Raw genomic sequence first — 22300 nt, forward strand, 5'->3', positions numbered from 1 at the left:
TGCCATATTTTGGATAGTGTTTTACAATGTGATAATATCTGGGGGTGCATGATGCATTGGGGTCCCAAAGGGAAAAAATCCAGAGTTTTTTAAAAATATATAGTTATATAAAAATGTAAATCCCTATTATTTGAAAAAGTCAACAAAAACCTCTCGAAGAACAAAATAAATAAAAGTGATAATAAAAAAACGAAAAACATAAAAACGAATAGTAAGAGTATCAATTTTGAAAAAGAACTTACATAGACTAAAAAATGGAGCTACAGTAACCACCCGCAAAACTATAGATTGTTCACGGATTGGCTAAAAGTTAAACGGTCATTTCTCTTGGAAGCTCAATGAGCTCTAGAAATGGAAAGAAAGTTTCTGCAGTTGGCTTTTGAGCTTTAGAAGACAACTCTGCCTAAAACACACACACACACACGCATAAATAGTTATTGATATGGCAAAAAGAATGCCTACAAAATGTAGTAATTTGCTTGGCATTACAAATGAAACAATAACTAATTATTTGAGCAATGATACCTGTCATCAGAGAGAGTAAGTGACAAGACAAACAACAAGTTCAATTAAAAACAACAAGCATTACTTACGACCAAAATTCATATCTCTATTTAAAAAAAACTGAAAGAAAAATTCAAACAGATAAAAACTAAACCGAATCAAGCAAACTGAATTTTACCAGAAAAGATATGGGACCTGTCATTATTAAAAACAATCAACAAGCAGACAGAAAAAAAAGGGCAATGCTGGAAAATATGTTAACACTTTTTGAAAACAATCAAATTCAAAGTCACGAACGGAATTAACTATTAACTGAAATCAATCATTGGAAATTATCTATATCTGCATACAAAACCCTTGAGATCTGTCATTATCCAGAATGGAATACGAATACGAAAAGAACATATACATGCAAAAGTCAAAGAGTCAGATCAATTTTGCAGAGAAACAGTGTCGAAGCCTAAAAATTCATAATTTTTAACAAAATAGTTACATAAAACTAAATGCGCCTGCTTTGAACTCCATTATTGTGCGTTGACGTGAACTTAATGAGATGATAGAACGAGAAAGCAAAGAGAACTTCAAAAATTGCTTAAAACTCATAACGTTTATGAAAACTCGTATTATCAATGCCAAAAAAGCACTTTTCGAGTAATAAAACCACAAAAAAGATCCTATTATGATTCACCTGAAAAACTACACTCTATTTATTTTCTGGGATTACCTAAAAGGTGGCCTAAATAAGGTGGAAAGTGACATATCTCGAAAACCATTATTTTCTTGAAACAAATTTTTAGCACCAAAACAAAAAACAACAATAAGCTTTCAACTAATTAACAATGATTATATTAATTGTGCCTCCATTTGGTAAAGCCATTTCGACCTGTAAAAAGTGAGACTGATTTCAAGGACTGCAAATTCAGAACAAATACAGACAAAAAGTGGTCCAAGTGTTACCGAAATAGCTAATTTTGCCTAAAAGTCAATATATCAAAAATAAATTATGAAATTTGGATACCTGTCCTATTATATTCACAGAAAACCATTGTGTATCCACTAAAAGCATTAGAGAATTTCTTTAATAGCTCCCTGGATACCGGATTTGACATTTGAGTAATTTGGCTCGGTGCTAGGGCCCATAAGTAACATAAAAAGCAGGCATAACAAGAATTATTTAAAAACGTACGAAACAAATTTCTCTGAGCCATAAAAACATTGAGCTGCTAGAGCTGTATGGCTGTCAAAAACTGTCGCTGTTCCAAAATATTGCGTAATAGCTATTTTGTCGGTTGAAGGACGTTATATATCGATGATTACTTATGCATTTTTGGTCAAAATCGAATTAAAATAGCAAAACGCCGCAAAATTGTTAGTTACAGAACACTTTCTTACAAACATGAGGTGAGAATAACTCTCCTCTGAGTGAAAAAAGGTTGTGAACAAAGAGTGCTAAAGAAGCACACTTGTTGTTATTTTCATAAAAAATGAAAAACCCTGTAATTTTTTAAAATATATAGCCAAGTCTTCAACCTTAAAAAAAAGATTCAAACAGTTCAGCTTTATCTTTAAAATTAAAAACATGGTTTTTCGAAAATTAAAGAATGTCTTAATGTTAATTATGGAGCTGTATCAGCAAAAACCATTAGGTATCAAAAGAATATAATTGATGGTTTGTTTAATAGCTCGTCACATAGCGAAAATGGAATTTTAATCATTACACTCTGTTCTAAGTCTACAAAAAGAACAGAAATTGAGCGCAAAATTCAAGAATTTATGAAAAATTAATAAAAACACCTTGTCGGATCCAAATAAATCATTAGTTTTACTAAAAACACAATATTTAATTATTGCAGGTCATTAGAACACCATTAGTAACTCTCATTGTTTGCGCCCCTAATTTGAATAGGACTTGACTTCTGTAATTGGGATCAAAATTGTCATAGAAAAATTTAAGCTGGACATAGCCAAAATGAAATCCGAATCCTTTTCCAGTGCAAAAGTCAATGATGTTACCAAAATTGGCCAGACTATCGCTGCTCTGCTGTTAAAAAACTTAATTGTTTTAAAAGACTGCTTTATATTTTTGGCAACCGAATATCTTAATATTTAATAAATTTTTTTCAAACTATTGGTATAAAATAGCAAAAAAACCCCAAAATGTTATTTGCAGAGAACTTTCTTACAAACTGGATGTACAACTATCCCATATCTGGATATAGGAAGATTGCCAGCAGTTTTCAGTCTACAGTGACATTCAATCTGGTTAAAGTCATGCGTAGTGCCATTTTATGAAAAAAAAATGCTGAAAATTCAAAATTTTTTTCAAAACAGATCCGAAAAATTCGCTAAATCTCTTTTATCTTTAAACTTAAAACCAACAATAATATAGTTAACATTTTATCAGATCTTATCAAAATTGATCAAAGTTTAATCGAAAACTACAAAAATGTGCAAAAACACTGGATGTTAGTCTAACGTTTACAAATCTCGAAACCTCCTTAACTCCTCGGAAAACGCGAAAATCGAAAAAAATCTTTTTAAATTAAATTTAAACGGTGGACAAGCTTTCTAATGATACCACTCAAAACACTGTACGATGAATACCAGTTTAGCTTATAACCAAACCCCCCCCCCCACTAAACTGGGTCGGAACAATGAGTTCTGCCTAAAGCACTATTTGGTGAACTTAAGCTACTGTCTCTTATAACGTCAGTACATAATTTGCGCTCCAAATTTTGGCAACCTTCTCATAAGTTTTTAGAATATAAATGACGTCAGTTCATGCAAAATCAGCTCGAAAAACAACTGGAACTAAAAAACTAGGAAAAAATTATTAGCCTTTTTTACGCTAAAAAGGCAAATAAAGTCAATGAAAAGTTACCTTAAGCAAATAAGAGGGTTTTCAAGCTTGCAAAAGAAAAAATTTTCGAAACAGAATTTAAAAATTTGTCTACGATTGTAGCAAAATGAGAACTGCATAGAAATAAGAAAAGTTATTACAAAATTCTCGATTTTCGTCAATTTTCTGAAGAAAAAAAGCTTTGTGCCGACAAAAATTGCACTCATGTAAAAACTCGTCATGTAATAAGTGCCTTTTCAAATCCCACTTCAGGGAAGAGAAGAAAACAATAACCGATAAATGGATGAAAATCAGAAAAATAGCTGAAAAACAAATTAGCATATAAAACTCGTATTTATTACCGGAAACTTTTAAACCATTATAAAACAACCATATGTTGAATAAAAATTCATTATCAAACCTCTCAACCAATTAAAATTGAAAGGAAAACTGCTGTAAAAAGCCCCGTCCGAACAAAAATTTTTGCTCGCTAGAAATTTTTTCACGCCTCATTTTATCGCTCTCTTGAAAAAAGCGGTATGAACAAAAACCAATCTCTTATCGCTCCCCTCTTCAATTTTGTTCAGCACCCAAACTACTCCACATTTTTTCACGCGTTTCATTTCCTGCTTCAAAATTCACACCAACTATGGTTATGGATAAGATAATAACTGTTCCATAAAGGCTCATGAATTATCAATTAAGCCGCAAACTAAATTTCAATTCAATCTCTGGTCCCTTAGAGCAGTTTTTATTTTTAAAAAAACATTGAAATTTTTTTGATGGGAAGAGAGATAATGAGTTGGTACGAAACGAGGTTAATTTTAAAGTATATTATTTTTAAAGTATTTTTAAAAGTATCCCACATTTTTTACATGCAGAACGCAAAATGCAGAATATACTTATTCAATTAAAGAAATTACTGATTTGATTTCGCGGTGGAAATAAAGTAAACAAACATTAAATACGTTTATGATCTTTATACAATATTAGAGCGTGGAATTTGTGCATAGTCCTTATATCGATATTTTTCAGTATAATCTTTTTGGCTATAGTTTAATTACTCCTTTCAAAAAAGTGTCTGTTACCTGTTCGTCTAGGCGAGGCTTGAATCGTAGATACTGATCTCCCAATGAGTGTTCTACAACTGAGAAGCCACTGTCGTCATCTTTTGCATCTGGTGATGTTGTATTGATTAGACCAATCAGGTACTTGAATTTGTCCTCAAAATCAACCATTGCTACTACCTGTTCCTCGTTCACATGAGTTGTTTTGATGGACTTTGGACTGAAAAACGAAGCCAATAAATACACAGAACAAAATATACGGAAAATAAATTTTCCAGAGATTGATAGTTTCTTCAAATGATGTCCCAATGTCTACAAATTCCCAATGATGTCCCACACAATCTCATAGTTAAACAACTAGCGAGAAGAAAGGTGGTGGTGGTGGTGGTGGTGGTGGGGGGGGGGGGAGGGTAGGGTAATGCACAAAACAAATTTAAACAGTCCAATTTCCTTGTGAAAGCCGACCAGAAGACTTTTCAACCTTTCATGGAAAAATTCTTTTCATGTGTCCAGCAAATCTCTTTGACGCTTTTTCGTAATTTTAGAGTGCTTTATCAGTTGCTTTAACAGCTTGAAAGCAAATTTGTATTCATCAGATAAAACTAAACGGTTCCTTTTACATAATCAAAAATAACGCTTTTGAGGCTAGAGCTGTACAAAATATTGGAGTCAGAGGATAAAGACCACGATTACATTCTAAATATTTGCACAAAAATTCTATAAAGTCTTGCAACAAACTTGATAATAACCGCAATAGTTAACATGTCAATTGGACCAAATAGAATTGGAGATCAATTTAAGAAAAGTCCTTTGCAACATTAGTTGTGGGTTATAGTTAAGTGAATATAGTTATGCATCTGCATAATTGAAAGGACTGACCAAAACGTCTCTGCTCAATTTTGCTGTTTGTTTTCTAAAAAAAAACAAGAGTTGTAAAAAATTCTTAATTAAAAATTTTGGGCTTAATTTCTTCGTTCCATCATTTTTAAACTTAGAGTTTGAACCTCATTGCGGGTTTGGGACACTTACAGGAAACTGTAAAAAATGGTCATCAACTTTGTTTCAGTAAAGGCAAAGATCTCGTCCTCATAAAAGCAAGACAGGAATTTTAAATGCGAGTTGAAACTCTAGATTGATTAATAATTTAGAAACCTCGTCAAGTGACCAGAACGCATGCGAGCTCAATTGGATAAAAAAACAGAGCAAGTGGAAAAGAGAAACAGAAAAGTGTCATGGATAAGGACAAGTGGACAAAACTTTGAAAGCAATTTTAACTTAAAATTTATTGGATGAAGTGGAGAACAATGCTCTATACTCTTTATATTAAAACTAATAGATGTCGTCACTTTTCGAGATCCGTTTTTATATAAGGAAAAAAACATAATGATGACCTCTGGTAGCAAAAACTGTTGCAGTGATGATGGAAAAAAAATATAGATGACATCAAAAAATCTGTGTCAATTCTTATTTAAAATCCCAAACAATGTAGACAATTTGTTTTATTTTAGACTTCAAAATTAGCAACAATGAGGGTATTGGAAAACTTACGGACCATCACTACAATGCTTTTAAGAAGTCTATGAGAGATTGATAGGGCTCAGAAAGGCGAAAAGTTCTTTCTTTGAAAATTAAAATATTTCTGATAAAATATCTCATCCAGCTTGCAAACATGTGTTCAACTTTCGGCACTCGCAAATTCTTGAGGAATAATAGATCAATTTCAATCAAAACATTTATCTCTTAAATGTTAGGTACCCTTGATGGATGTCAGAAGGCAAAAATATACAAAGTAAATAAAGCTGGAAGAAATGTCAAAAAAATCCGCTATGTCACAATCGGAAAGAGTCTCAAGTGTCAAATCAATTCTTCTGAACTTTTCAGTGATACTGCATTTCTGCATCTTTGCCAACGATTTCAATCATGCAAAATTGATTTTCATCCAGCAAAAAAAAGGGCGGATTAATGTTCCTTGCCTCATTTTATGATGTGGCACATCGCTGGTCAGGCAAAATAGCTCATGATAGAAAACGATATGATTCTTTACTTGGAATTTTTCCCGCTCAATTGTTTCGCATTTTTCTGCAAGATAATTTAAAATGACCAGATTTGTTTCCTTGATTCACTTAAACCTAATTGTTCTCATATATTAGTAATTTGGTAAGCAAAATTTTTCGAAATTCTGGAAAAATGATTGTGTTCCAAAACAGTTTTATATATAGAATGGGCCATAAATGGTGCGTTACTTACCATAGAACTAACCTTATATGGTCCATCGAAGAAATCGAAAAAATTCTCGTAACAATAGGTTGATGAAACAGTGCCTAATTTTTTAAATGGAAAGTTAGTTTCCATGAAAGGGATCATATCTGGTTCCTTACTAACCATAGCAAGAAGATAAACGATCTTTTATGGCTTTGAGGGACCATATGTGATCCGTTCTATGGTAACTAAGGTACCATATGGGGTAATTTTTATGGTACGAAAGTTTGGTCAACCCGGGTACGTTTTCATTTTATCAACCTGAATTCGAACGTGAAAGGAGGGAAAAGTGACAAAATTTGAGAATTTTGAAGCACAGTGTATCCTTGAAAAATAAAAATAAAGGGTTTTGTTCAGCAATCGGTTTCTTTTTTTTTCTGTCCTATCCAAATATACACCTTTTGAATTTCTCTTCAGAAGACATCAATCGGTAAAATTTGTTTACTGATATGTAGGCTTTAATTAAAATTTACAACTCCACTATTTCTATATGTCTGGGAGGGTTGGAAACCATAAATCATTGACCCAGCCCAAACAAAAGAAGAAAGAGGAAAACGTGAAGTAAAAAGCTAGGATTACAAAATATTGTTTTCCGCTGAATATTGCCTATTTACTAACTATTTGTTTCTCAAAACGTTTTTCATTTTAAGTCAGCAAAGAAACTTTTACTGCACAGACTTTACAAATTTCACTAGACTGTCTTGAGTAGCCCACGTACATAACTCACAATTAAACATCAGGTATGCGAATAATTCAATGATACGTTGTTGGTTAAATTTTTGCTCTGCTACGACGACCCAAACTAAAGTGAATGCTGTTAAATATGACAGAAGAAATCAAATGTATGTTCAATTTATCTATCTATAAAAAACGAAGTTTTATTGAACAGACAGCTCCATGTCTTCAAATTTATTGGGACGAATTCTTTTTGAGAAGAAAGCAGAAGTTTCGTTAGTAATTGCCATTGTGATGAAAATATTGCACCGAACATAGATGAATATCGTGAAATTGGACTGTTCTAAAAACAATTGGATGTTCCTCAAGGAATAGGTTCAGCACTAATTTTCAAATTTTTATGTCTATGCTAAGTTTTCTAATGCCAATTTATTGGAAGCTTCTACAATTAGCAGGCAACACTGTAATTAGTTGCCACGCAATGAACAAGGGCAGGTTAATTAATGCTCATATGAATTAATTTTCGAAGGAATGGGCGCGAATTGCTCAAACCAAGGTATTTTATATACGTGGATTTCAGCAATTAGCAATCAATTTCCTTGTCTTTTTCATTTTTGTCCACCTTCAAAAGACAATTGTTAATAACTGTGCAACAGATGGTATCGTTCTGTATCAAAGAATACCAAAAAAGAACGTGGTGTTCTGCTGTTTAATCTATATGTAAAAAAGATGGGGAACCGCGATGCAGGAGAATGCGAAATAACTCAACATTCAGATGTTACGTTGATTTGCCATTGCAACAAAACATTCGACCAGGCAAAAAGTCTCTTCAATCTTGTCTTCATAAGTTGTGCTATTTTTTATTGTAGTCATTTAAAAATGTATGCAACCGTAGCAGAACTCATTTTGGTAAAGAAAAATTTTTATGTCGGAGTCACATGAACTCACTCTGGAGATCTGCAGCATTTACAATAAAAAAAGTTAAAAATCCTAGAGTTGTCCTGAACTCAACGCTGCTCACGCAATTTGAGGTTAAAACCTTCTTAAGAAATGGCATGTGGCATAAAACTCAAAGCATTGTCCCGCCTGAAGGCAGATTATTACTTTTGATTGAATTTGTCATATTCCTTACTGGTCCACACTTTTAAGTGGAAGTACAAACAATTTGATTACGTCGTTCGGGAAAGAAATGAGCTGGAGAGTCAAAACATTAAGTTACAACATTATGTTAGCCATAACATCAAGTTGGAAAATAATATTCTTCCCATAAATGTTTTTCGAATTTCAAGAACCTACCCTACCTCATAAAAATGCGAAGCAATCAATTGACTGGCTATAACTGTCTAGACAATAATGTAACAATTACATTAAAATCGGAAACTTTGAAAACAATAAAAAATAAAACTTTTTTCAAAACCATTTTAAAGGAGCTCCGGAACAAGTTACGCATGGTAAGTTGACCTGGGCTGAATTTAATTTTTTTGATTAAGATGTTGCTTTTAGATTACCCGTCACCATTTGAATGTAATTTTGCATTTATCTGGAGATTTCACGTGTCTTTTTAACGACAGGCAATTTGTTAACAGTGACAATTTTTTCTTCGGAAAAAAACTGTTCAACTTTGATGGAAGGAAAAATGGGACGAAAAGTCGTCAAGAAAGGACGGTTAACAATTCAATTTATAGCTGGACTGCCGTTTGCTAGTATTTAATTTGACCAAGACAAGCCTGATCAAATGAATGAGGTGTTTTGTCATGCACGCAGACAGGTCTCAACGTTATGTTCTAACAATTATCTTTATTATGCAGAGGAAAGAAACCTAGCTTATGTCGCGTGTTTCATGTGTTCTGTTTTATCACCACAATCTCTCGCTATTTTCAATTTTGCTGTTTCTATAAAAATTTGATCTCGAACTTTTTTCTGTTTTATCGTAATGCTTTTGTGTTTGTAAATTATTTTTTTATTTTTCGGTTTTGTATGAATTTGTTGTTATTTTGTTTGTTTTTTACTTAGTCTCAGTAATGAAAACTCCCATTGGCTTCCCCAGGAGTTATATTTGAATCTGTTTATTTTTTATTGAAAGCTTATGGTTGTTAAGACGTTTCAGGTTAATTGGTTTTAAAAAAATCGGACGATTTTTGAATTTTGCCCCTTTTTGTTCTCTCTGCGGACTTGTTATTTAGTGTCATTAATGAGAAGTTCCATTTGCTTGGTATTGAAGCATATGTTAAATTGTTTAATTTAGGTTCTATCTGATGTTATTTTGACTCAAATACTAAGAACTTTTTTAAAAATAGATATTGTGTTTGGCCTGGAATTAATGTTTTTGTTTGTTTTATTTTGTTGTTTGAGTTGTCTCCAGGTCCCATTATTGGCAGGAATCATGGGTCTTCTAACGCAGTATTATTTAGTTCCTTTAGTTGTTTGAGATTAAAATTTTTTTACTAATCAACCATTTGATTTCTGTTTGTGAATTTTTGAATCTTTCCTATCTACTCCTCATTTGGTAGACAATCTATTCAAAATGTGGTTGAGCGGGGTGGGAACATCATGTGTGAACGCACATTACCGAGCCTCCTTGTTTCTGTTTGATCACGCGCTCAAAATTTTGTGTCCGCCATACTCAAAACAATTTGAACACAAGCCTCCTCGTACCTTGTTTTGACTGGAAGTGTTTGATGATAAGCTTCCACAATTTCATTGTTTTTCTGCGTCAGAAACTTGAAGGTAGTGAAGGCACAGCTCTCGTTTACCGGCTCAGTGATTGCAAAATACTTCACAGAGGATGTCTTTGAAATTTCATCTCGGAATCTGCACTGAACTCCTTCAGTTGATGGTATCTTTCGGATAATGTGATTCCAAATATTCACAAAAAGATCACAGTCGCTGGATAATTTGCGTCTCTCAGCCTGTGAAAGTTTTTTATTAGCAAGGAACTTTTCAAAGCTCTGATTGTGTCCAGTTTCTTCACTGTTATATAGTTCTCTGACCTTGCTGAACAAGTGATATAGTTTAGAAATTTGCCCTATGCTTTCCAAAAACTTGTCATTTGTCAACACTGCCCTCAGTAGCGGATACTGATTTTCGGGTCGCAAATGTAACTTAGCCTCGAATGACTCCTTGGTTTCGATTTTGAGTGCTCGCCAGGCATCAAAAGTTAGTGCTTCCTCACTGTTTGAAGAATCTTGTGGGAAGAGAATTGCATTTAGTTTGTCTGACATTCTGTTCTCGTTTCTTGCAGCGTCTGCCCGGTTGTGATTTTGAATAAGTGTTTGAATGGCATTTGTTGACAGATTAGTGTGTGCGAAAGAAGCAAAAGCGTCCTCCCAACTGGCTCTCTCTTCTTCAGTTACAAATGCCTGATCCCACTGAGTTCCCGTCTCAAATTTCAAAGATTCTTCAACCAAGTGGACCATGATCTTGAGACATTCTTCTGTACATAATTCAAAGGCACTTGTTGCCATGTTTGTTAGATTGACAGAAGCTTTATTCAACATTTGGGATTGGCCAGTGCTAATGTAGAGCGTTACATGCAAAAAGAATTGCATAAGATTTGATGTGAATTCGCTGCAATTTCTGTAGAGTACATTAGGCGTGTGTTCAGACAGGTATCCTGTGAACTTGCGTTTATTTGTCAAGCTTCCTGGTTCCCGCAATCGGGCTATTAGTTTATTGCCTGGGGCATGTTTGTGTCGCTCTCCCCCAATAGTGGCTGAGCAGTTGACACATTTGCTCAGGTCCCAGGGTTGGCCGCAGTCTTCAATAATGTACAAATGACCATTAGGACATTCGTTTAAAGTAGCCTTTTGAAGTTGTTCAGTTGTTAACCAACCTTTCTTGACATGCATTTTTATAAAGTAGTCATAACTATCCGGGAAGGACGGGAGGTATGAAGTTTCGCACCTGTTTTTGTCAAACAACAATACCTGAAAAGGTGCAAATAAATTATTATTTTTTCCTTGAAGTATCGTCTCAACGAACGTCTGGAAAAAGTATGTAAAGTGTTCTAAGCTGTTGTTAGCAGCCACATTCTGAGGTGCTCGGACACTATTCTGTCTGTGAGGGAAAAGGTTCTGCTGGTTTTGCAAAAAGAGACGAAACTGAGCGGCTTGTGGTGCAACGTACTGTGAAGAATTGGCGTCAATAATGAAACGATAAGAAAAGATGCGTTGCAGCATTTGTGGTTTTTGGTGCAGTACCTGCCGTGCGCTCTTGCTTGATCGATTCTCCAATTCGATGTTAACACTTCTCATAGTCTCAAGATAGCCGGAAAAACTCAAGAAAATATCATCACTGAGATCTTTTAGGTCGCAACTAGAGGGCGGAATGAGTGATTTGAAAATCTGATCTTGCAATATTTCGTTCAAACCCGAGAACCCCATTTTTAGATGCACATATCTCACAAAATATTTTTGAACATTTTCTTTGAATTCTGCAGCCAATTTTTTCGACTTAGGCAACAATTTAAAAAATTGTGTTATCTCGTTTTTCGTCGAATTTTCATTCGCGTCCTCATTTTGTCCAATTTTTTCAACTAAACGTCTCAATTTGCTTTTGCAATAGGAAGTGAATTGCACTTTTCCCGTAACGTGTTGCGCTTCTTTTTCTGGAATCTGGTTTATACAGCCATTCTCGTAGCAGTAGTCGAAAGAGCTCGTCAGGATTTCTTCTAATTCCTGCGTGTCAATAAGTTTGTTAGATGATTTCTCAATGGACTTCTTTATCAAACCAATTCCATTGTTCTGGAATTTCATGATTATTACAGATAGAAGACAGCTGCATATTTCTCTTGAGATCCAACTGTTCTCAGATTTGGTTACACAAAACTGACATAGGTGAGCAACATTCGTTTCATTGGCATCAGAAAAGATATACTGAGTTGCAAAAAGAAGAACCGTACTTGCAACATTTTGCCAGAACTGTTGCCAAGAACGTGCTAACTTGGGGGTCTGACATTGGAAGTACTTCGGGAGACAATTCATAGTGGTTCCACAAATAAAGCAGGGCTCATTTATCCCTTTACTCAGGCACTCTTTGTGAGCTAGATGTTTTCCAGTGCAAAGTGACAAACATGGTGGGTAGCAAGTCTTTTCTGTAACTGGAATGCCACATACTCCACAAAGGTCAGAACCAATTTCCTCCTTTATGCAAAGTTCAGTGAATGTTTTAGCTGAGCTCTGCAAACAGGAGTCAAGGGTTGCTAGAAGATTAGTGTCAATGTCGGCGTTTTGAAAGACATTCCAAGCATTCTCGAACACTTTATTGACCACAGAGCTGTCTAAATTGAAAGACATTCGATAGAGAAAAGTTGTGCTTAAATCAATTCTCCTGAGTTTCCGTTCAAACTCTTCGTTCAAGTTGACCTCATTATTGATGCACATTTTGACGACAGCAATCTTTTCGGTTTGTTCAGCGATGCGATCCCAGTCAACCTCTTTCTGGAAGTCCTCCCGAGATAAGGTGATCTGGTTCAAGACCTTGTCTAGGAACGAACCTACAAATGTTTGGATGGAGAACATGTCCAGGGATTTAAGCACCCGTTTTGGAATTGGCTCGAACGTTTGATAGATCGGCAAGAGTCCTTCAAGTGCCGGAATTAGTTCTTGGAACCGCAAGAAAATGTTCAGGAACACTAAATGACGCTCTCCTTTCGAAATTTGTAGTATCGTTTCCTTAACTACATCAATATGTTCCTTGAGTAGGTCATTCTTCTTTATGAAAGCTTCGTTTATCAGGTCAAAGGCAAAACATTTGATGGCGTCTCCGATGTCGGATAGTTCATTTAAAAGTCTTGTAAGCTCTGGGTTTTGTTGTTCAAATCGGGTGAGAAAAAGCTGTTCAGTTGTAACCTTATCATCTTGGTAAATTTCAACAGCTTCCTCCCAGCATGTATAAAACGCTTTTATTATTTCACCAAAGAAAGGGAATTCTTCTCCTAATAATGTTTCACTCTGATTGCTTTTTGTTTTAATACTATTGCCTGTCATACAAAACATTTCAATCCATGTTTTTTTCTTCCAGCTGTTATCTGAGAGGAAATTCAGGCTCACTTTGAAATTAATCGTTTTCAAGAAGTCTTGGGCACATGGCTTTGCGTATTGCTTCAAATTTTCAAAGAATACCTGTTCTACGGTGCCCGTTCGTAGAATCTCTTGGAAGTTGGAAGCAGCGTCCCTTACGAAAGGGACCACTTGGGCAGAACCCTTCGTTTCTCTCAGCACCTGTTCAATTTTATCCATGAAAATGGATTCTAATAAGACTTGGCTGTCAGATACTTTCCTGAAGAGGCGGAAAACTTTGTTCAATAGTTCAACATTATTGTCGTCTTCCAAATCGGCCACACACTCCAACACTAATTCTTGCAATAGTTTCTTCTGAAATTTGTTGCATTTGCCAGAGGAGTCTATTTTGAAAATGTCAGCAATTAGCATTGGGTCTTGGTTCTGATACACTTCTTTCAGGAACCCACTCGTTTCATTGTGTTCGTCCAGGTCATCAATGTGAAAACTCTCCCACTTCACAGTGGCGAAGTTGGTGAAGCTTGATTCGTACCAGTTTCGTGGCAGCTGTGTTATGAAAATGGTGTAAAGTTTCGCAACTTTCGTCTCTTCATGCAAATGTTGGATGCAATTTTTGGCACCAATTATCAGTCGAGAATTTTGGTGCATTTGAGCACAGGTAACAAACAGAATCTTGACAACATTCGGGTAGTGAATTGCTCGCTGATAAAAATCGGCAACTTTGTTGTTGAAATCGTGCTCAGTTTTCGACTCAGCCAGGTTGATGACCATTTGTACTTGATCTGATTTCCAAAATTCAAAGGAACTTTTCCTCAGGAGGTCTGTGTTGCATCGTTTGATACTTTCGACTGACGGAATTCTGCAAAAGGTTGAAATTTCGATCAAGGATACATTGAGTCTGTCACCATGATAGATAAAATGCCAAAGAAAATCGGACAAATTAGCCCTACTTTCATATACTTCAGTGCCGAATGATTGGGCATCTTGGCTTGTTGACCTCCAAAGAGCATCGAGTGTGCATGTTTGCATTACTTTTTTGAAGGCTGTGTTGACTAGATAATCGTAATCAGTGTCCAAGCTCCCGACGACGTTAGACGAAGTTAAGCGCTTTATAGAGAAAGATAATGTGTCGGAATGGTAGCCTACAAACACGTCCTCAACCATAAATTTCTTAGTTCTGTCTACTCTAGTCGCTGCAGAGAAATTTTCCATCCTCTGCTGCAGAAGATTCTTAATGTTCAGTTGATTTTCATCAAGAGTTGAATTGATGTCTAGGAAATGTTTTTCCATTCGGTTGAGCAGTGGTATTGGGAACTGCAGTGCCGTTTTTTCCTCCTCAATTAAGGCCAGTCTGAAAGTAGGTGCAACACTGCATTTCACCCTGTCCGAGCCCAAACCCAAGTCCACGTACCGTTTTTCTCCGTAAAAGAAGTAATACTGATTAAGAAGATCATATAGCGACTCGTAGATCAAAGATAGGTTTATCAAAATCAAGTTTTTCCCCGTCTCCATGCATTGTTTGATCTGATTAATATTCCTGCATGCTTGTATGTAGACCTGATCCTGGGGGAAAGATGAGCCAAAGACGACTTCGCAATTGGAAACGTCGAATAGTTCGGGTATCAACTGAAGAGCGGTGAAGTTGTTGGTCATCAGCAACAAATATCGGCTCTCAGAATTGGACTGATTTTCATCAACTGGCACTTCAGACGATGACAGTTTGTGTGAGTATGTGAAGTGCTCTTTGAGATTGTCTCGCACAAAGGCCACAGTATCGGGCTGTTTCTCGTCCATTCCAGCAAAAAGGTTCCTTTTTGAGAACTCTGATTTGAACAACTGCATGCAATTGTTTCCCTTCTCTGCAAAGTTTCTCTGAATGCAATAACGCACTTTGCTCCAAGTGGTTGCTTCATCGCGGTAAACCATTTTGAGAAGACTGTAGAAATCTCGAAGACCAAAATAGTCCTCGCGCAACTCAATTCCCACACGATTCTCAGTTATTTTTAGGTATGCGTTCGTCAATGGTTCGATCAGGGGTGCTACACTCTCTTTTTTGGCAGACTTAGAACGGCAGATAGATCTGGCACAATCAAGAAGTTCTTCTTTCTTTGGAACAGGTCTATTCACCAGCACTCCCCTGTTCATCTTAGCTGGGTCCAGAGCCCAATTGGAGATGCCAACAAAAGCCACCTTGTTTTTATCAGTGCCCTCGGCTCCCTCCTCAACGTACCCTTGTTCCAACAATGGGTGGAGGGATTTCAGAGGCATCGTTTCAGAGTCCTCGGCCAGTCCAATTTCGTCTAGTATTACTACACTAGTAAACTCATCTAGATTTTTCCCTTTTTGATAAGAAGCAGCATGTTGAAACACTTTGAAAATGCTTTCTGTTGTTGTATGAGGCGAGCATTGAAACGACAGTGTCTGAATTTGCTTGAAGCTCCGATAAAACTCTTTTGTTGCTCTTTTACCTTGCATTACATTGTTCACAATAGTTTTTGAGAGGGACTTTGAACTTCCTGGCTTTCCCACAAGGAAAAGAGGGATTCTCAATTCTATACAAATAACCATCATGAATATGTTCTCCACTAGAGCTTCATTTTTGGCAATATCTGAATTTTTCTCGATGTCAGCATTATCAGAGAATGACGTCATATACTTCTGCAATTCGTTCATGTAACCATAGTTGCCTTCTTTCAAGCTGTACTTGTTTTTGAACGCTTTTAAAACTGCTTGTCGGTATCCTTTTCTCTCTTCGAGTGTGCAGTGATAACACACACCAGTGGTGTATATCATTATTCTCGCAAGATGCTGCTGTCGGCTCTCCTTTTCCGCCTAAAAGGACGAGTGATATCCTAAGAGCAATGCAGATGCACATTTATATCTTAAAAAACGCCGATTGAAAGTTTCCAATTTGTATTTATCACCTTTCTTTAAATATTAAAACTACATTTCGCAAGCGGAATAAAAAAGCGTTTTTAACTAAATAGAAAAATTAATTTCTCAAAATAAGAGAATAACAAAAATGATATTTTACTGTAGAATTTAGAGATTTACAGGAGTGATCTGATTATTAGATCGAGACGGTGATTTGATTTTGGGGATGAAAAAAGGCTCAAAAATCAGCCGCATATATACCCATTATCAGTGCGAGAAAGTCAAGATACAAAACTAATCTTAGCACCATGATTTAGAGTGGGGGTCGCAAGGGTTACCAAATATGGTTTGCTTCTGCAAATCTCCAAGAAATCAGTCGCAGGGGATACCATAGATGGTATGCATTTAAACTTTTTTAAGAATTCGTTCACATTTCCGGTGGTATCTAATTCATTCAATACATGCTGGGAAAATTTTACATCAAATAATCTCACACTAACATTAGTTATCTAGATTCACCAATTTGAGCCGAATATTGATTCTAAGCACCATTTCTTGACGATTCATTTATATAAATTCTGTGATCAAAATGAATTTGCTCCTGTCTTTGTAATCTGGTAAGTTAAACTTTCTTTCTATTAATTCAACTAAGTTCAAGACTATAGTTTGATCGATATTCTAACACCCCCACTCAGCCTTGAGCTGATTGCGTAGAGTCTCTCCCATCAAAACAGTTCTGAATATTTCCACCTTCGATACGTGTAAAGATTTTGTGAAGATGTCGGCTGCCATTTTGTCAGTAGGAACATAATTAATTGAAATAGTTCCATCCTCCGTCTTGTCCCGAATGAAGTGAAATTTTGTCTCAATGTGTTTGCTCCTCATGTGCATGACTAGGTTTGGCACAATTTGATACCACTCTGGTTGTCCTCTCCAATTGCTATTGGATGTTTCTGTTGGATGTTTCGGTTGGCTCCACTGCCCCTTCAAAGAAGCCAACTGTCTCTGACTGTGAGAAGTCTTCTCTGTCGCTGTCTTCCAGCAACTCCGAGCCTCTGAGACTCCCTCCTGTTGCAGTAGATTCTTCATCTAGTACTGCTTCAACATCCGAGGCATCTCGTATCAGTGTCGTTTCTTGAGTGTTCACTCTCTCTGCGTCATGCCACTCCTCCTTAATTTCAGTAGATGTGCCCTGCTCCTCTTTGTTGCCATTGCCTTGATGACAATCATCTGGGTGCCAGATCCCCAGTTGCTGTGACCCCTCATCTCGTAAGTTGGGCGTCTCTGTGTTGACAGGGATTGAGCCCACTTCGGATTCCTTGATGATCACATCTCGAACTGCCACCACCCTGCGTGTGTTGGGTACGTACACCAGGTATCCGTTGTCTCCTTCACTGTAACCCAGAAACTTTCCTTCCAGCGCCTTGGTTCAAGTTTGCTGAATTCTCCGTTCCTCGTCCTCATGAAGACTGTGCAACCAAAAATAGATAATTTACTAATTGAAAGCTTAGGTTTTGTACCTCGCATCAATTCTGTGGGCTTTTCTACTTCTCCTCGTCTCTCAACCGAGTTCCGGATCCTTGTTGCGTGGAGAATTGCTGCTCCCCACATCATCCTGGGAAGACCCGACTCAATGAGCAACCATCTTGCCATCTCCAGCAGTGTCCTGTTGCACCTTTCAGCTAACCCTTTCTGTTTTGGGGTCTTTGGTATGGTCTTCTCCTGTAGAATGCCTGCATCCAAATAGTACATCCTGAACTGCTCTGAGAGAAACTCCTTCGCATTGTCTTGACTCAGCTTCTTGGGCGTTCCCACACTGAGAACAAACTTCTTCAGGCTAGCCAGTGCTTCACTCTTTGCCCTAAGCAAGTCCACAAACACAAACATCGTGTAGTGGTCTGCAAACACAATGAAAAACCAGAACTTTGACATTGACTCTACTCTGAAAGGTCCCATCACTTCTGTGAACACCCTCTCCAGCTTCTCCTCTACTTGGGTCTCTGCCACTCTTCATACTGGAGTCTTTGTGACCTTGGCCAATGCGCACACATTGCATACATCATCGAGTTCCCCCACTGTCTCTGGTGCATTCCTGACCACATCCGCTTGATTCAAACGACCCAATTGTCTGTGCCACTTCCTTGCACTATCAAGTTTCACGCTGTTGGAACTCATGTTGAATTCTAGAACGCTTTAGGGTAAGTACAACAAATTATTTTCTTGTGTTAGTTTTACCCGAGTTCCTTTCTGGATTCTCAAGCAGCTACTTTTTTTCTCGAAAGTGAAGCTATGTACCCACTCCGTGCATCTTAAGACTGATAAGAGGTTTGAAGAATAGTCAGACACAAACAAATCATTTTTGAGTTTGCATTGGAATTCCCCTTATTTTGAGGGTATGCTGATCCTCACACAGCCTCTGCCCACCACTCTAGAAGCCTCTCCGTTGGGATTTCTGACCACTGATTGAATGGGCTCAAAGACCAGGAACGCGTCGATGTTCATCACTATGTGATCTGCACAACAACTGTCAACTAGCATTCCTGCTGTCTTTCACTGGGTAAGAGCTGCCCAGTATTCCTTGTCTGGTAAAGCCAATGTTAGACTCATTGCCACTGACTCATGTTTGGCTCCATCTCTTTGTCTCTTGCATGCCCTGTCTAGGTGACCTTTCTCAACACACATGCTGCATTGTGCTGTCTCCTTCCTCCTGCAGTCCTTGGTAAAGTGTCCAAGGATCCCACACACAAAGCAGTATACTTTCTTGGGTCCCTTCTTGAAGTCGCGCTTCACTGCCAGTGCCACTGAACCGCTTTGTCCCTTGTGCCTCTGTGCTGTGCTCTTATAGATGTTCTACAACCTTTTCCTCAACTCTATGAAGTTCGTTGCCGGCTTAAAGCTTTACTGTATAACAAAATTTTCATACCTCATTGCCAAACCATTGAGGTCCAAGGCGTTGAAGAGGGTCTCTGAGACTTCTTCCCCTGCTTCCTGTTGCCTTGTGAGCAACTCCTGTCCTCTGATGAAGAAGCTATCCCAATCCTTAGCATCTTCGAGCTGCAGTCAAGCAAGCTATGCCACCAAATTCACCACTGTCGGCGTCTCCATACTCTGAAATCTCTCTTACAAAAGCCTCCAAGCCTTTGCTCCGTCTCCGATGCCGTCATCTCCCTTACAGTTATGTCTCATGAGAATGAGAGTTGTTGCATCTGGAGTCAGTTCAGATGGCACCACACATTATTCCGTTTCTCCTTGATGTCTGCAACTTCCTTCTCATATGCATCCTTCAGCAGCTTGTGGTTCTTCTTCTCATCCTTGCTCGCCCCATTGGCTAGTGGTGCAGGCTCATCAGGCTGCTCCTCCGTCCCCAGTTGCTCCTCCGTTGTAGAGTCCCTTCGTCTGCATCATTGTTACAAATCTTGTGCTCCAGATTGGAAAGTCCTGTGCCTTTCCTGTGTAGGTCAGCAGCTTCACTGTCTGTTGATCCATCGCAGTTTGAGCAGGCAAAATAGTTGTGAAAAGAAAAGGTACTAAGCAGAAAAGGATTATGACTGTTCACAACAAATTAGTTTTGTTTTGAAATTGGATTTCCGACTTACAAAATCGCTGGGCTCACAACATGTCGGGTTACGGGTTTTCGCAAGCGGAATAAAAAGCGTTTTTAACTAAGTAGAAAAATTAGTTTCTCAAAATGAGAGAATAGCAAAAATGATATTTTACAGTAGAATTTAGAGATTTACAGGGGAGATCTGATTATTAGACCAAGATGGTGATTTGATTTTGGTGATGAAGCTCAAAAGGCTCAAAAAGCTCAAAAATGAGCTGTGTATATACCCATTATCAGTGCAAGAAAGTCAAGATACAAAACTAATCCTAGCACCATGATTTACAGCGGGGGTTGCAAGGGTTACCCAATATGGTTTGCTTCTGTAAATTTCCAGAAGTCAGTCGTAGGGGGTACCATAGATGGCATGCATTTACACTTTTCTATGAATTCGTTCACATTTCTGCTGGTATCATAATCATTCAAAACATGCTAGGAAGATTTTACATCAAATAATCTCACACTAAAACTAGTTATCTAGATTCACCAATTTGAGCCGAATATTGATTCTAAGCACCATTTCTTGACGATTCATTTATATAAATTCTGTGATCAAAATCAGTTTGCTCTTGTCTTTGTAATCTGGTAAGTTAAACTTTCTTTCTATTAATTCTAATTAAGTTCAAGACTATAGTTTGATCGATATTCTAACATCTTAAAAAAACGCAGATTGAAAGTTTCCCATATCTATTTACCACCTTTCTTTAAATATTAAAACTACATCAACCAGAAAATTAAAATCACCAAAGAATGTCCAGTAAAAACGCTGCTAAAATCAACGGGTGATAACAAATAGCAAAATTCTGACTATTTCTTCCCTGGTTTTCCGCGCAGTTCTCGGAAAGAACAGATCACGAAATCATTCGTCAATCGGGAAATTTAAGTTTTTTTGAGTTTTTTTTAAGGAATTGACATTGGAAAACAGTGGTTTGGTGTTCAGAATTAACATCTGTTTCGATTAATTTACTGTGATTTTAGAAGCTGCAAATGTTGCGGTGGCGTACACAGTTATGTAAATATATTCCTTCATATGAACTGTTCGGAAAATTTAATCCAATAAGAATATGTAGCATCATTATTTTAGGTCGCTACAATTTGTAGAACACTGATTGTAGAACACACAAGTAAAACACGGGACCATATTCTTACCTAGAGAGCGAAGCCTGGATTGTTGGGGTGAGGGCAGAAGCATATTTGCGAAAACAAATTTTCTGCTCTTCCAAAAAAAGCGAGTCATATTCCAAAAAGTTGTCTAATAATTTCATTATTTTTTCTGCTACATAAGTGTTATGAATGCGTGAGAAATTTTGTTTTACAAAATTTGATTGTAACAGAAGAAAACAGCGAGTTGATCAAGAAGAAATTTTCGAAATGGAAGTTCGCCAAAGTTTCAATAAGATTAGGACAGGGTTATTTACCTTCAAGATTTTTCATTGAAGACATAGCAGGATATTCCTCAGAAAATTTTTGAAATTTAAGTAAGATTTAAGCGCGCCTTTTCTTTCTGTTGTTGATGTGCTTAACAATAGGAAAAAAGGTTGTGGAAAAGACTGAGAAATTTTCTGTTTTTTGTTCGGTTTTTAAAAAGGTTTCTTCAAAAACAAAGATGTGCAAATAGTACAAAAAGAGTCTTCTCTATTGTGAAAATGAATGATTATTGTATTCAAACCATTATCTCATATTTGCACGCCTAGTGTAGTGATCATAACAAGTGTTCGTAAGAATTCAAAAGAGGGGATCACAACTGACTAACTCTCTGGTGTCTTTTTGTTCCTCGATGTCTCTTCTGTCTAGCCACGTATGCAATAAACATGTATTGGTTGTTAAGAACCATTCTAGTCAAGACCAGATGGTTATCTTGCAGGAATCTGTCAGATACTGACAGATTGATTGTTGTCTTCCAAAATCTGGCAGATAAAGATAATCTTGCAAGATTCTGCCAGAAAACGGTTTATCTGGTAGAATCTGCAACAAAAATTATTATCTGGTAGAATCTGCCATATGATTCTGGCAGAATAAGATAATATCTTTTAGATTCTGATGAAAAGAAAGAGTTGATTCCGGTTGAGTTCCATTTCAATTGGTTAAAAATATCTAATCTGCTTACACAATTTTCTCAAAAAATTATTTCCAGTACAGTTGTTGTGTCAATCTGATAAAAAAGAGCACAACAATTTGTGAAAAAAATCAAACAGTGCTTAATGAAGCTGCTTGCTACGATGGTTTACTGAGTTACATTTCCAAAATTGATTTTTTTACTGAGTTTTTATTTCAAGTAGAGTACATGACATACGTTTGCGCCTCAATGAAATTCAATTAATTACAACAAACGCATTTTAATATTTCAACAGTTTATCAAACATATTAATCAATTAATGCAGGAACACATCAAAGAGTTCCCAGAGAAGAATCAGTTTCCAAGGTATTCCCAGAAGAGTTTTGATGTTACAGGAATCTTACA

General features: G+C 36.8%; 1 protein-coding gene across 1 annotated transcript in view; it reads right to left on the minus strand.

Annotated features, from left to right (window-relative positions):
* Window positions 1-4353: 4353 nt before the first annotated feature.
* Window positions 4354-22300, minus strand: part of LOC142349629 (E3 ubiquitin-protein ligase rnf213-alpha-like) — a 119548-nt gene continuing 101601 nt past the window's right edge. Inside the window, exons 7-8 of the mRNA XM_075401329.1 lie at window positions 10000-16196; window positions 4354-4630 (exon numbers count right to left, since the gene is read on the minus strand). Coding sequence (XP_075257444.1) covers window positions 4393-4630; window positions 10000-16196 — 6435 coding nt within the window. The 3' untranslated portion in view covers window positions 4354-4392. The remainder of the gene's footprint in view (window positions 4631-9999; window positions 16197-22300) is intronic.

This window comes from Convolutriloba macropyga, chromosome 11 (genome assembly GCF_964194025.1).
Source record: "Convolutriloba macropyga chromosome 11, txConMacr16.3, whole genome shotgun sequence".
Lineage (NCBI taxonomy): Eukaryota > Metazoa > Xenacoelomorpha > Acoela > Convolutidae > Convolutriloba > Convolutriloba macropyga.